This window comes from Onychostruthus taczanowskii, unplaced genomic scaffold (assembly GCF_017590055.1).
Source record: "Onychostruthus taczanowskii isolate IOZ18803 unplaced genomic scaffold, ASM1759005v1 scaffold149, whole genome shotgun sequence".
Taxonomy (NCBI): Eukaryota; Metazoa; Chordata; class Aves; order Passeriformes; family Passeridae; genus Onychostruthus; species Onychostruthus taczanowskii.
In genome coordinates this window covers 424,953-442,076 of record NW_024498674.1, presented here as the reverse complement: position 1 = coordinate 442,076, position 17,124 = coordinate 424,953, and the positions used below count along the sequence as shown (strand labels likewise).

General features: G+C 37.8%; 1 protein-coding gene across 1 annotated transcript in view; it reads right to left on the bottom strand.

Moving 5' to 3' along the window:
* SHC3 (SHC adaptor protein 3) overlaps window positions 1-2,579 on the bottom strand; it is a 51,712-nt gene extending 49,133 nt beyond the window's left edge. The window contains exon 1 of the mRNA XM_041398458.1: window positions 2,040-2,579. Within this exon, the coding sequence (XP_041254392.1) occupies window positions 2,040-2,579 (540 nt within the window). The remainder of the gene's footprint in view (window positions 1-2,039) is intronic.
* Window positions 2,580-17,124: the final 14,545 nt, after the last annotated feature.

Genomic DNA, 17,124 nt, shown 5'->3' with positions numbered 1-17,124 from the left:
AACGCTGCAGTTGCCAAGGAAAACTGAGATAGTTAATAAGCAGGCAAATTAGGAACTAATCAGGACCAGTTTATTTTCATTCATTCATTAACCACTAATTTTGGTGTCTATTTTCAATCTGTGCTTTTACATTTAGAGCACTGTTCTGTGATTCTTATGCCAGAAACCATAAAGTTAAAGCAATTGTCCTGTTTTTTTTAAGAGAACCAATAAACTAGATTTGTACATTTTAAAGACTAACAAACTACTAACAAACACCTAAAAGTAAGTTGTTTGATTGATTTTGAAAATTTTTATATACACAGTGTGTGTAAATACACTTTCATGTACCCAACATCAATTGCACTAATTAAATATTTGTTCTACTATCTCAGTTAGGTAGGGTTCATTACTAACTGTAAATGTTAATCCACTTCTGTATAACTTTAATTCTCTTTTCAATTCAAAGATATCAGCTTCCTCTAGCATATAGTAGGTAAACTACTGAAAGGATTAAGAAATTGAATGCTGTGTTTGTTCTTTTTCATAATGATCACCTCAGGTAAAACTGACAGCAGCAGTGTATTCACAGTCATTATTGGGCTTATACTATCCTAAGCAAAATAAAAAGTAAAATGGTTGAGTTGCCTGAGCTAATGTGAAAATGGTAAATGATCTTCTGTTAACCAGAGTATTTCTGTGCAGAAGAACATGAGAGTCTCAAGACCACTACGTCTAGCATCTAAGTGGGCTTTTTTTTATTGAGACACTTCTTGAAGAGTAACAGAACAGCAGTTTGTGACTTGAAAGGTAGCACTGACTCCTTTGTAGTCCCAGTAAATTTCAGAGTAGTAAAAAAGTGCAATTTCAATAGTGCTCTGAATTGGCCAACTTACTCAATCTACCACCACCTGCTAAATCTATTATCACCACTAACACAAAGAAATGAAAACTGCTTCCTAGTCTCCCAACAGCTAAATATGCACTCTGCTTTTGATAACAAGACTTGAGAAAAAGCAGTGAGAGTTAAGTAGCAAGGGTGTCACTCAGTATTAAAGCATCCTGAAATAAAGTCACCTGTGACTCTTACACCTAAAATAAGATGACACTAAAAATAGACCTGTAACATTAATAGCCTGCTGCAAAACAGTTTAACACTTAAGATACAAAAGCCTCTTGGCAAATGAAATATGTCAACTGAAGAATGAATTCTGGACAATAATGTCATTTTTACACTTTCTGCACACTACACTGAAAGGTGTAACCAGACTCTTACCTAACTACAAAAAACATTGTACATACACTTATCTTGAAGGCTCTACTTTAACAGGTGGTTTCAAAATATTTTCAAAGCATATGGAAACACTAAGTTTACCCTGTAAACTTAAGATCCTCTGCTCTTGACATGCTGGATCAATGAACTGAAAAGAGCAATAACATTTAAAGTGGCTGAATGCTCATTATGTAAAACAAGCTGCATTTTCCTGCTCTACCTACTTTATTTCTAATTGTGAAACAGAATAAGAATTGTGCTCTCTGCCTTACTGCTCTAAGATTTCAAATATCATTTCACTTTAAAAAAACACTTGCCCTTAGAGGTTTTTAAAACTGAAAAATTCATGCATGATTAACAGCATTCCTCACATCAAGGAGTCTTTCTTTCCTCCTGTATATTGCACCAGACATATTGAAAGCCTACGTATCCAAGATATATACAGTATGCTAGATAACACTGAAAACCTAAATTCACAAGAAGGCTAAAAAACCCAGATCAAATCAGCTTTTAGCTTAGGAACAAGATTTTTACACAGCTGTAGAACAATATTTGCAGGTTTGCTTTAATGTAACAAATTAACTCAGCTTCCCAACCCTTCCTTCCTGCATTTACATTTAATGTATTATGCACCAAAACAAAACAAAACAAAAAAAAAAAAAAACAAAAAAAAAAACCACAAAAAAAAAAACCGAATAGAGATTCTTTCAGCCTGACTATCCTGTCAGCAAAACCAGCAGAGAATTTTTCATTGATAAAAACAGAGAATGGAAGAAAACAGACCAACCTTCACAATGTACGTCACACCAGGTCCCAGGATCTTCTCACTCGAGTGCAGCCATCCTCGAGAGGATTTATTGACAAAACTGCTAGTTTGATTCCAGTCTTCACTTCCCAGGTGCATTTCCTCTGACCGTGCTTTTTTCCCCATACTCATCTTGCTCACGTCCTGCTGAGAACACGAAGTGGCAGAGACAAGGTTACATATGTTGTCTGAAGCCCCTGCTGCTGAACTAGAAGCACTCGAGCTTCCCTGCAATTTGGAGACAGCAAGCTCCTTTACTGCAGAGGAGAGGTTTTTGATACCCAAAAGGCTGCCCGTGCTAGAGAGTTTCAAGTGGGACACTTTATGGATGAGGGTACACAGGGTGGTGGGTCCATCTTCTTGGTCCTTGCGGAGAGCCTCTGGTGAGACCAGGTACGAAGGTGAAGCTGAAGTTGTAGCAACTGCTGAGACCTTGCTGTTCATGGGCAAATTGTGAATAATATCATCAACAGATGTCACAGAATCATTCCTGAAGCGGTTATACTTGGTACGTTGAAGCATGCCCTTCTATCTGCTTTCCTGCATATGTTCTGGCAAATCTGATGCCAATGCAGGAGATGCCTGTACTAACATACCAAGCAATTCATAACGGCACGGAGGGTTAACAAGAGTTTAGGGTAAAAAAGAAAAAGAGTGTAAGCATAAATGAAAAAATATATATTTTTAAGAAATTTCTTTTAGTTTCTTGTTAAGGTTGGGTGAAGTAACAGTTTTCTGTGACTGAGATCTCAGTCCTGCTTAGAGCTGCCAACTCGCTCACAGCAAAAGCATGACTCACACAAATGAGAAGGACCCTTTTCAACAAAAGGCTGTGAACACTGCAAATCACTTCCTGTAGCCAAAAAAAAAGGAGAGAGAAGAAAAAAAAAAACCACATCCACCCACTTACAGCACACTAGCACCAATCAATTCTCAAATTCCCTTTTCCTATCTTCTCAAACAGATACTTCCTCCCAACCTTTAATTCTTATCCCCTCCCACCACCCTTTTAGTACCACAGGCAATTACCTCTCTAAAACTGAATTAATAGCCTTTATGAAACACCACACTTTATTCATCTGTTAAAACGTTCCACCTCACATATTTGTGAATCTATAAAGAAATCACAATTAGATAGCAAATATCTGGATAGTATTTGCATACATATAATCTCCCTCTCCTGCCCCTGCAGCAGAACACAGACACCTTATAGGTTTTCAGAACAGATGAACAGAACTAAAGACTATATACATTTTTTTTCCATAAAAGCAGCCTAACAGTGCCTTTTTGTAAATGCAGTCACTCACAGAAACTGTTATATTCAAATTTTGACAGAGAAAGAAATCCTTCTTCCCTATTACTTCACAAAAACATTCTATTTTAATGCAGGAATTACGTAAGTACCTATGTGTGAAGAAAAGTATTTTTCTGATGTCCAAAAACAGGCTTAATAGACGTTTTTTCTCTCACAACTGATTTTCATCCCGAAGAAAGACATGAAGAGGGTCTTCAACTCGCTGGAATGTTTGGTTCAATTCTGAAAAACTGAAAAAAACCCTGAGAGAATATTAAAAAGGTAGCAGCAAACTGAAAGCCTGCAGTGAGGAAAAAAAAAAAAAAAAGCCTTTATTAAGAATGAATGTCAGTCACAAACACTTGATCTGGAGAAAAAACATGCAGAACAGGTATTTCATTTCTCCTGCAATTTCTTTAGAAGTCCAAATGTGTACAGCATTGTGAAACACAGTACCCATCACAAGTCATATGGCTTTTTCCTATAAATCAATCTGCTTTGCAAAACATTTTTGGATGTAGGACAACACACTGCATTATAAAAAAAAAATCAGACCAGAGAAGTTGCATAGTGCAAATTTTTAAAATAAATTACAAACTGCAGCACACTTAAAGGAAAAAAGCCTATGGAATTCCTTCCTTCTCCCACGACAAAAGGCTGCAGTATACAAACTGCAAACACAGTGGAACAGCCGGCTTAAATACAGGTATATTCATGACATACTGAATTAAGTTAGCACCTCTTATCCCGGCAGTGATGAATAATGGCAATGTCCTAGTCAATGTAAAGCAGTTTTCTACTGATCTGCAGAAGAGCCTTTCATCACCACGCTGCAAACCTGCTACAGCATCCTCACAGCATTCATTCCTCTCGTCATCCTCCTAGCACAGCAACAGCAAATATACACACCATAGCCTATTTTTACGTGTCTCTACTGCCCAGAAAACCCTACTGCTCCCGAACGGCTCTCTTCATTAGAAGCGGCCAGCAGGACTGCAAAATGTGAATGAGATGCTGCGCGAGTGAATGAAAGGGCTGGCTAGAATCCCCACAATTCTGTGAATGAAGCGAGGCCTCGCAGCCTCTGCCAGGCAATCCCTTGGGTGCTCACCAGCCCAGCCAATACCAGCCGGCTTTGATGACTCATTCAGCAAAGCCTTGCTAAATAGTGGAAGATCCCATTTCGAGCACAGGCGGCACCTTTTTTGCTGCAACACCAGAAAATGAAGCCCGCATGTCAGCAGACGGGAGTGGGTCGTGAAGCCCCTGCGGAAGACAGGGTGTTGCCAGAAAAATGCCTGGGGTGTCCACAGGAGTAGCAGGTGAGGAAAACAGTGGAGTCAGATCTCTGTTTCTCCCCGACTGTGTTCATTCAGCCAATTCATTTACATCCAGCACAGGAACATGAATGTGCACATTTCGTTTGATATTCGATTGCTCTCTGTGCACCCGCAGATTCACAGATTTTACAGGTTTGTCTTCAGAGACCTCTGACAAAAACAAAACAAAACAAACAAACAAAAACCCTATAACAAATAAATAAACAAAACCCAAACAAAAAACCCACCCAATCAACAACCCCGCCCCCCCATAAAAATAACCACAAAAACAAAGCCAAAGCTCTCCTTGAAAAAAAATTGCATATACTTATTTCTCCCTTATTTACCCTGTTAGCACAGTAGATAATTAAAAGCAGTATAATCATCACTCCAGGGAATGGTAGGCAAAGGTAAAGCTAGAGGATGAAAGCTTCCCAGAGCACCAGCAAAAGGTCTAATTTTGAAACTTTCACTGGACAGAGAAATGCTTGCAAGGCATCCATTGGATGCAGAGCTCTACTGCAAATCTGACACCAGACACTGCAGAGAAGTAGAAGCCACTGAGTTACCCAGTGCTTGAAATCCAGTGCCTTCAGACTGACTTCAGCATCTGATCAGGAAACTGTCTCCCTTACAAATCCAGTCCGAGGGTAGGAGAACTACCCTCAACATTTCAAAACCTTGAAACATTTCAAAGCCTTTTGAACATTTCAAAACCTTGCCTTTTATAATTCCAGAGACTAGAAACAGTACATAATTTTGCCCTGCAGGCAGTAGGTTCAAATCCAACTCCAGGAAATAATGAATGAAATTAGGAGACTGTGTAATAGGCACAAACTGCAATTTAAATTAGGATCTAGTTCATTCTAGCTATTGCCAGAGCATTTATAATGTCTTCTGCATTTCCAGCACTGTGTCTGGACCTTGCACACTGACTTTACCATAAACAAGCTTGTTGCTACTATTATCTTGCAAGACAGCAAGACATTCAGAGCACTATTTTTTTCCTACTTCTATTTAGCAACCTATGCTAAGTCAGCACATTGAATTTCACCCAAGTTGAAAAATGAGCCTTTTTCTTTTCTTCTTTTTTCTTTTTGCAGACCTGTGAGCCAGACACTACAACACGATTAATAAATGGCCATGGAACAATTACTCCTTTGTCGACCACTAATAAAATGGCAGGTGGAAATTCAATGTTGGTAAGTGAAAAATAATATGTAATCCTAGAAATACATACACAGTGAGGGGGTGTACACTGCCTCTGACAAAATACAGCAATTCTTACAAACTACTGGTAATTTTCGCATCTTAGACAATACTTTCTTTTTTGATTTTTTTTTTTTTGGGGGGGGGCGGCGGGTTTCAGCTTTCTCATGGATACTCTTCTTATCCTAATTCAGTTCTTGTTTCATGTCCTTTTCTTCCTCCAAGCAGCTCTTAGGGGCTTATTCTTAGCTACCTTTTTCCTTCTGTATCTAAACTACCTCTGCAGCCTGTATTTCAGAAGCTACTAATTTTTATTAATCACAAAGAGTAAGAAAAGAAATTATGCTGGGGGCATGATTAGAGGGAGAAAGTATATTTTGCTGAGGTTTAAATGGTTTTAAATTGCTGCAAATGTAGGAGACATTGCCAATACACTTGCCAAACCAGGTAGGATGGCATGACCATCATAAAGAAGAAACACCACCACTATGTTCCCCAACCTATAGTAAAAAACTCTCCAGAATGCAAAAATGTGACTTCCAGTGATCATATTCAGAGAAATATTAACCATATAATCAGAGTCGGCAAAAATACCTCATTCCAGTAACACACTGTGGTCAAGTACATACTCTATACAACAAATAAGTGCTAGAAACTGTTGAAATTCTGCTGAAATATTTGCATTTTCAGTTGTTGCCTGGTAGCAGTAAAATTGCTTGCAGGCTAAACTGAATTTAAGACAAATGAGAAAGACCTTAACTTTGGACCAAAAAAACCCTCCAAATGGAATTTGGGTTAGCTAAAAAGTTATAAGTTACAAGAAACACTGACTATATAATCTATATAAATATAGATGTTGCCAAGAGTTTTAATACTTCACAAAATGTAGCCATAGGTCCTAAACAATTACTGTTGGTGTGATGTAACATTAAGCCATCAGCAAATTGCATGCTATTGCTTATATTGTAATATGATAGACAAAAGTGTTAATTATCTGCTTTAGTAAATGTTCTTGGTCAATCTTCAATATTAATAAATGGTCAATTCTTCAACTAAAAACATAGCATTTCTATAATACAAAGATTTCTAATATCCTGTGGGGATATTTCTTCTTTTGATAATTAAGAAGGAAAAATACCAGCATTCTTTGCACAACACAAGATAGACATACATCAGAAATCTCTTACCCATGTATTTATTAATCATCCTAATCCACCTTTCTTTATGCGAGACAAACTCAGATGATGTAGTTAAAAGAAAAGCAAGATAACTTCAGGATAAGCTAAAAGGCATTATCATCTAACCTTCTTAAGAAGTATGTAGCTATTTTAATTTTAAAAATTTAATTCCTAAACAATTCTATATGTTTTGTTTGTACATACTTAACATATTATATTCTGTATTCCTCTGTTTCTCTCATCTACCTGCACACAGAGCTCAGTTACATCCTACTGTGATTTCAATGGGGACTCATCCCATAGCTGCAAGACTTATTGAAAGGCACTGTCCTTCCTGTCAGTGGCAGGACTATATACTTCTACTTCAAAACATTTTTCAGGAGCCAAAGCATAGACTGGGATCACATTGCTTAGGTTTTTTTTCCATAATGAGTGTTTGAGTTCAACCTCAGCTTACTGTCCTATGCAAAAAAAACCCTGAAGGCATGTAGGTAAAGGGTGCCATTTTCCCGTTGCAGAAAAACCAACCAACCAACCAACCCAAAATCAAGGAACACCCCCTTTCCCAAAAAAAAAAAACCAACCTGAAACCAAAACTATTCTAACAAATTCTAGTTAATCTATTTTTAAAAACCCCAAAAAACTATAAATTGCCCCCATCTCCCTTTCATCCTCACTCCTTTTCTTTCACTGGATGGATCAGAGTTTTGCTGTTTCCGTGGCAACATTATTGCTAAGGGTGGGCTGCACCAGGAAATGGGAGCATTATCTGTGGTTTTGCAAATTATTTCTCTGGAAAACCATACTGCTGAAATTACTACTATTCAAGATCAGTGATTATTAATCATTAATGATCAACTCCCAACTAAAATTACATCAGTGAAGTATAAACTCAAGGTCTCAAAATGTGCCTACAAATTTTTGAGCAGATGCTTATATTTTGAAGCAGAAGCAGATCCTAAACAATGTTCAGGGGGCTGTTTTTTCTGTTAGTTGGAAATACTGAAACAATTTTTTATAAAGACATGTTCACTCATTGAAATATGACATGAAATATTTGGAAAAAAATGAAACTTGTAATTCCTTCTGCTCCATTAGTAGTGCCTGAGCCTACTCTGAAAAGTTAACACACTACAAAAGTTCACAGAAAAGACGGATCTGAGATTATACCCAAATCTGAACATGACACTGAGCTTTTGTGAGGAAGGATCAGAGAGTGAAGTGTATTAAAATCCACAAACACTAAATCAACTCTTACAAACCCTCCAGTTTTAATTATTTCTTTCCTTCAGCCACACACTGAAACCAGAGAATTAGCAGCAGTGTAACAGAACTGTATATCCTAAAAACCAGAAAATCTAAAGTTCTTCCATGTCTGTTTGGCTGCCTGCACCTACTGCAGACCTGTATATACAACAGGTCTTTTCCAACCTAAATGATCCTGTTTCTATGGTTTTTCCTCTTTCTCCCTGTCCCAAGCTTCCACCCTCTGCACCAGGAGTCTCACTGTAGCTGGAGCATCACCCTAGAAAGGCTCTCCGCCCTAAGAAATACATCCCAGTCATATTTTCTTTTTTGTTCACAAACCATGGCATGGCGTACAAAATGTACTGCATTGTGAATAATGTAATGAGAGGCCCATAACATGGTTCCATAATTCATTCATAGTGATGGAAATGATCCTTCTTCTGGGCATATAGGCATTAATTTCCATGTGTCTCCAAGTGTTTCCATTTTAAACAATCAGAAAAACCTGTGATTTGGAGAAAAAAGCAAATAGCCATCTAGTTCACTAAAAAAATTATGCAACAAATTTTTTTGCTTTCTTATTCAACTATGACTTATTTGTTAACCTAGCACCTTTTCGGTTCTCATTCACAAAATGTATTTAATAATTCAATAGTTTTATTTTCTACATTGTAATAAGGTGTGTGGGTTTTAGTTTTGATAGGTTTTTTGAGTATTTTATTTTGTTCATATCTTATTTTTCTATGAGTGGTTGGCAAAGTCGATGTTAAAAACCCCCTATATATGAAATCTGACTTCACAAATTTCTTATTGATTCCAAGAGGAGTCAAATTTCATTCCCCATTTCCAAATCAAAATGGAAGTCTGGGAATTTTAATTGTGTCTGACTTTTTGTACAAGATTTCTTAGGTTGTTTGCCACTTATAAAGTATATTTACTTTTATGCAAATGCAAATGGCTTTATTTATATTTTGCTTTTTAAAACCATGAAAAAATTATTTATTACTTATACAGTATATATATATAAATATGTTCCTTACCACCACAAGAAAATTTATGCTCTAGTATCTACTCATTTGTTAGGATAGCTAAATACTGGCAAGAAGAGCAGCAATGAAAAGGATATGTAAAAAAATGCATAATGGACTTTGTTATAACTCTTGGCATCAGGAAGGGGTAGCTATACCTTGTCTGAGCAGACAGCAGTCTATTAAAAAAATGCAGACTTTCCCAAACACATTAGTTTCCCCTCCCCTAATTAAAAGATTATCATCAAAACTGTAAGAAACAAACACCAACAGAGAGTATAAATTACCATCCTTTGTCTTAGGTCACACATCAGGCCAAAATTCTGGCAGCACGTGTAGGATCTAGTGACAGCAGAGCTGCTCAGACTGCATCACCTTTGCCACGTTGCCACAAAGTGCACGATGTGTGTGGCACCTGCCTGAAGAATAAACTGTCGGGGAGTTTTGGGGGTTACTTTCAGCTAGATCAGTTCAAGACTCCAAATCACTTCAGTCATGAACAGTGAAGAGAGAGGAAATGAATTGCACAGGCCAGGACAAGTGTCTAATACCCACTCGCATCCACTTCACCCTGAAACAGAGCCCATTAACTTGTGTCACCAAACTGATACAGATGCTCTTGGCAAACATGGAGCTACATGCAGAGCCATTATTGATCAGCTTCAGTACTAAAAAATTCTGGCAGTTCTGCAGTAGTGGACAACAGCACCAGTGGAGGGTTATTCACAGCAGCACTCACAGCACTCAATCCCAGTGAATTAAAAATAAGAACTACTTCTGCATATTATAGATGATATGAACCACCATACCTGTTTATGATAATGATACTTGTTATCTGACCTGAAGTAATGGTTCACTTCTTTCTGGGTATAGTAAAATGAAAGAGGCATCTGCAAACGAGTATATACATGTGCAGGTATGCCCACATGCCTGCATGTATTAAGGATGCATTCTTTTCTTAGGTGGGTTGCTTTTCTTCCTTGCATTTGAGTTGGCCTATCTTAGATACAACAATACATATGGAAAGCAGGATGGCAAATCTGTGAAAGACATGATAATGAGGCAGGGCTGGATTGAGGGATTTAAACATCTGTTTAAATGTTCACTTAAATGGATTGAAGTTTACAAATTACATTGCTAGTAACGTAAGGAAAGGCACTAAGTGAAATGGCTGCAGATGTGAAGACCGAGACATTCTGTTTTAAGCTTCATGAACTGAAGCAGAGCAGTAGGGAGGCAAGCACCCTGAACTCTAAAAGGGACTCCAAGATTAAAAAATGTTTAGAATGGCAGAGAAATGGAGATAAACATGTGCCTAGCACCCTAGTGTCATACACAGCAGCCTGTATACTTCTTTGCTGTAGCAAAAGTATATAGTAACTTTCTCTAGGTACCCTCAGAAAATGTGTTTTGTTTGCTCAAGCAGGGCAAGCCCCTGAGAAGCTTCAGTACAATTAAGGCTAAGTTATCACGAAAACTGTGGGTATTCTGAGGGTCAGCAGTTCTCCAAAGGACTTTGGGCATATGCACTAAGACCAGAGTTCAGTAACAGCAAGGAAACGTAGAAAGGATGTACAGCAGAAAGACTGGAGCAAAAACATAGTAAGTGCTTGTACAAACAAGCAGAAACCAAAGCCCACGGGCCAAGCAAAGGTAATTGACGGGTATCTAGGTCACAGGAGATACTGGAATGGGGAAAAATAGTCAGCTATGACAGTCTGTGGAGAAATCTTACATCAACAGCCCAATCTCAGAACTGCCCAGTGCTCACTTTGAATTGGGTTTCAATGAAGCCCTGGTGCCAGGATGAAGCGAGAGAGGAGAAATGCCACTGGCAGAGACACAAACACAGCTCACAGCTCCAGAACAGAGAGGGAAAAAGCTAAAGCCACCAGAAAGCCTGAAGCCTGCTATAGCAATAAGTAAAGCAGAAGGAGTGCATTGAAAACAATCAGCCTTACTACCCAGTGGCACCAGCAGTGCTGTTGTCTGCAATTAGTTCAAGTTCAAGCGACAGCACATCTGAGACTGACTGCACACTATCATTACAGTCAGCGTTAGCATTGCAGAGATGTTGATTGTCTGCTGTTATTATTCACTTTGACTAGGATATGAAAGAGTAAGGATCCATACTGTTATGAAATTATCATGTGCCACTGAAGCAACCTGTTACTTATCTATTCTAACAGTTATTACTGACCACAATGAACTGCAATTATCCTTAAACTAAGATTTTATTTTGAAAACTAGCAGCACTTATCTGTCTAGGACTACCAAGACAGTGTCATACCAATGCTTTGTGCTACTAAAGCTGCTCCTCTAACCAAGTGCAAGAAACTTTACCAGTAAAAACACAACTTTGCACCCAAAGTGTGCAAATACTAAGCCTGCTTTTGAACAGCACCTTACCAACATATGCTTGGTTGGAATATCTAAACCAGAAGAAATCTGTTGTTTAGCTACAAGCATGAAGACTGCATGAAGCAAAAAATCCTTAAGTGCAATTAAATTGAAAACTCAAAAATTAAGGCAAAAGTAAGTCTGCTACATAAAATTTTGTATCAGAATACATATACATGTCTGTAATGGAACACGTATACAGACCACCATGATGAGAGTCAAGTGAGAGAACAGAAGGATGTTGGGAGGTTTCGGAATACTGATGCATAGATGGTAATGTTCCTGGACTGATACTCTTTCTTACCTTGCCAATAGCACTTTAATTTTGTGCTTACCTTTTTTTTGCCCAAAACAACCATCGGGTTTTTTTAAGAAAAAGCAAAAGAATATTCTGCTAAAAAAACATTTCCTACATATACAAAAAAGCATAATCTATATTTAATTGCTCTATACTACATCTTCCTAACTCTTTCTAGTATGCAGATGGAAATGTGTGCACACAGTCATTCCACATGAGCTTTCAATCACACAAAACTAACACCTGCCCTCTACTGTCCAAGATGCAAACAAAGCTGGAAGGATCTCTTCCTTTCTACAGAGCATATTCTTTCTAGAGCATTAGCATCTACAGGTAGCTACACAACCTCCCAGCAAATCACACTCAAAAATGCATTAAGGAGAATGAAAAACTTAAAGGCTCCTGCAAGGCCACACATGCTGGTTTGACTGGGGTAGAGTTAATTTTCACCACAATGCTTGGTATGGGGCTCTGTTTTGGATTTGTGCTGAACACAGGGTTGTTAACGGACAGATGTTTTTGCTATTGCTGAGCAGGGCTTGCACAGAGCCAAGGCCTTTTCTGCTTTTCCTATGGCCATGCCGCTGAGGAGACTGGGGAGGCATGGAGGCTGAGAGAAGACACAGCCATGAGAGGCGACCCCAACTGACCAAAGGGATATTCCAGACAGACCATATGGCATCATGCTCAGGATACAAAGTGGGAGAGAAAGGAAAAGGGAGGATGCTTGCAGTGGTGGTGTCTGTCTTCCCAAGTAATCATTAAATGTAATGGGGCCCTGCTCTGCTGGAGATAGCCGAACACCTGCCTGCCCATGGGAAGCACTGAATAATTGTTTTGCTTTGCTTGTGTGCACAGTTTTTGCCTTCCCTATTTAAGGGAAGTCTGTATCCCAATCCACAAGTTTCCTACCTTTTGCCTTTTCAGTTCTCCCTGATCCTTCTGGGGGAGTGAGCAAGTAGTTGTGTAGTGCTTGGTAGCTGGCTGGGGTTAAATCACAACACCATGTTACAGGCAGAAAGAAGTGAGTGTGGTATCTCATCAAAAAGTAAGACCAGAGTTTAAAAGGGCAGAAATGTCCTGCCTGTCTCATCTGTTCAGAAGCACAGAGTAATGACTAGCAATGCAATTTCTATTGCTGCTTCAGCTTTTTGTGCTCATGAAAGAAAGCAGTCTATAAAATTTCATCAGTAGATAAACCATCTTGGCTTACCTTTGGGGTGGTCCTTTACAGCAGAAATTATCTCTCCATCACTTAAGGGGAAAAGAAGGGATATATACTGCCAGGAAAGGTGAGGCACATGAAATATCAGCAGTGTAGGGAGGATCATATGTCTGGTCTTTCTGTAATTATGCCTAAAAAAACATCCTGTAGTCACAAAACTGCAAACAGATCAAAAGGATAGCTGAAAAAAACCCCAGGTAAATTCCTGTAACATAGATAATCAAAAATAAAGAGGCTGTTTCAGGTTTTCCCTTTTATCATTAAATTTTTACATCAAGATTAAAAAAAATTGAAACTTCTCAGTACCGCAGATGCCCACAATCCTAATGATAAATAAGCACTGGGTTAAACCAGCAGAATCTTCATTTGGCTTCACTAGAGATGTTACTGAACTTCACCAAATGAAAATACTTTTTAACAGCTGTTAAGTGCTTTTTTGGGAAATACTGATTTTCTAAACTATCATTAATTTGTTCACTTTTAATAGAACTTTGGCTAAAGAAAATTAAAATTAGTTCCTACCATAAAAAGCATCTACCATAAAAGCCTCCTTTACACATACACCATGACTAAGAGATTCATGACCCTTTAGCCTGTTTTCCATTCCTTGGTTACCTCTGCAGCTGCTCAGTATCCTCTATCTGCACATCATTGTTACATTGAAAGCTAATGAAACCAATGATCAAATTCAGCCATAAACTACAAAGAAGGGGAGGTTTGGAAAATGTTAAGTAACAACGCCCTCATGGGATAACCAGGAAGAGGAAAAGGTAAAAATATACTGATGTCTCCAGAGAGGGAGGCATCATAATATTTGCCTGTATTTCTTAAAGTCTAGTGTTTTTAATAAACATGCTTCACATATTATCTGAGGTATTACCAGTATCACAAAACTTCACAGATAAATGTCAAGAGACTGGAAGTATAACTCACGTGGTTAGCAGGAGTTGTTTTGCTGTCATTTAACTGGAGGAAAAAAATTTTGTATATGCCACAGAGCAGTGTTTACATTTGCGATTAAGAATCATAAACTCATTAATGATTTTCAAATATAAGTTTGAATTTTTACACATTTTCCTTTCTCTGAAATCCTAAGACTGTTCATAATGCCCTTAATGTATCTCACCAACTATGTGAACCTGCCTGTCACCCACATCTTCACATCTTCATGCAATCTGGGATAAACCTGTTACAAATTCTTAAAAGAGACACTTGAGAGTACCTCAGCACACCACCATACTTCAGCACACTTGCTTTTATTATAGTTATCTCATCTAATAACTCTCATGCTAACACTCAAAAATTTTAGATCTGAGTTTGCCAAGTTCCACATACAAAAGCAATTAGAACCAGTTCAGTTAATCCTTCAGACATTCATCTCACCATGATCATGATTATTGTCCCTATATAGAATATACATCACATGATTTCTCACTAGTGAGGCAAACTTCAACCACTGGTCCAAATGTTCAGCTGCACATTCATTTCAAGAGAACTAAATATGATGCAATTTGAAGTTTACCAACTGGCTTGAAGTGAGCTTAACAGTTAACAATTCCTAGAACAAAACACAAAAAGGAGCTGGTGTTAGTATCTCCTCTATTCTTCTGTTTAACACAAGGAACATGTCTTCTGTGAGTGAATTCTTCATTAGACTAGTCAGTTACTTTCAAGGAAAATAGCTGGTGTTTATTAAAACTTCAGAGAGGCTGTCACAACTCTGCGCAAATAGCTGCTGTAATCAGTCACCCAATTGCTTACTGTTTGTAAGCAAAAGCACAAAAGAAAACCACAGCACATTACACTTCTGAGTCTGTTCCTAGCATGGGGAGATAAGGTCAGTATTAGATATAGTTTTCCTGGGTAATTCTTAAGGCTTAAATCAATCATTAGTAGCTACCAGTGCTGGGCATACTCCTACATTATGCAGTCTGATGATGCAGACAGATTTGCTCCCACCTGCTGTGATTCATGCAGTCCAGCCAGATAATACACTAGCATTATTCAACAAGCTGCAGCAAGGTGGTCTAATATTGTCCTTTCTGGAATTGCCTTCTAAAATACAGCCACATAATATTTTTAGCACTAAAAAAGTCAAATGAAAAAAATTATCAGTTCCTTTGGTGATCTTGCACTCAGAGCAAGGAGAAAAAGTATGTTTGTAGATTGAATTATATATATATATACATATGCACACATATGCTTTTCTCCCTTTCTCTGTCTCTAGCTAGTATAAAGAAGTTACAGTTTATTTCCAAGGCTGTTTCTCCTTTAGCTATACTGATTCCTACTATGCCTGTAGTTTTGCTTTAATTTGAATATATTTGGTAAAGATCAAGTAGCAAATGCTGCAGGTATCTTACGTAATTCACTTTTTTCCTCATCACTATGCAATACTGCCTGATGAGAAACCATGCACATATTTTGGCTTATTAATTAATGTTGCTTCCCCCAATTCTCTCCTGAAAATATATTTCCATTGCAGAATGCCTGTGTCAGTATTTAGAGCATACAACACACTTCAGACTACCTCTTGAAATTAGCAAGAATATTAAACCAACTTTAATTTAATTAAAGACAATATTAGATTAAAAAATATGCAGCAGTTAGGGATGCCATTTTTTTCCCTCTTAATTTGGAGTCACATCACTTCAAAATCAACATTTGATTCCATGAGACATTAGAGTGTACTTGACATGGAGATTGGTTCTGGTGTTTGTATGGTTAATCTGCTGAGTCGTGACTACTTGTTACTGTCAAATTCTCTCCAAGGATAAATAATTAAAGCTTCTGGAAGAATAAGCACACAGGAAGCAGTGGAGATTGGATGTACGTAGGTGTTAAGGGCATTAATTTTTATCCAGTCGCTGAATAAAAAGCACATTATTCATGCAACCTTGTTCATTCACTGCTACGTGACCTGCACCACAATAGAAGACTGCAGCATCCAGTGCTGAATTCAAGGCATTCAAGGCAATGAGGAAAGGACTCCAACAGTACCAGCACACAGGAGCAAAATGCTACACTGTAGGTGTAGCATGCAGCCTTTGGTTAATGCTTTAGCTCTTATGACTAATGCTAGAGTGACACAAAAATGCTTTTTGTCACAGAATATTTTTCTTTGGGTGCAGTAGAAGTAGCAAATATTAGTCTTAAGGTAGAAGGACCTTTTCACTTTCTTTTCAGCATGTATCTCCCACATGTCAATGACAACTATCAGATAAAAAATCCAAACTCATAGCAACCAACAAATAAAAGAATTCATTAATTGGTGAAGCAAAACAAATGCAATGCCTTGTAGTAGCTGTGGTACAAAACTTTTGACACAAAGTATCTCAATAAAGTGAATACTGAAAGGTGTAAAATCTACAAAGCAATTTTAGCTGTGAAGCTCAAAAAAGCCTGTTATAAGTTCCTGAAGGTTTTTAAAGCACAAGAACAACTCCCCGTTCCAAAATAGATTCCTCCACCTTCACATTGCTATTCCTGTACCATGTTAACTCACTACAAATTCTATCTTTGGCTTGATACCTCATATGCCTGTTAACTAACTACTTTTACATGTAATTGTCTATTTGCTTGACTATTTGTATACCACGTACAAAGGTGAAACTCAAACAAGACTCTAGTGAAAAAAAACCAACTCATAAATCGTAAAAATTCTAGTATCTATAAACATTCATTAAGGTCCATGGTTACTGGAAAGCAAGGCACCTGCTAAAAGTGTTCATATCATCTCCCACAACAACCTACTCACTCTGGCATTTTTAAATACCAGATCAGTTACATCATTCTTAGTAGCAGATGTAACAGCTTCATAGCTTATATCCAAGCATAGGCACAAAAGATTTTAACTCTCATTTATAAT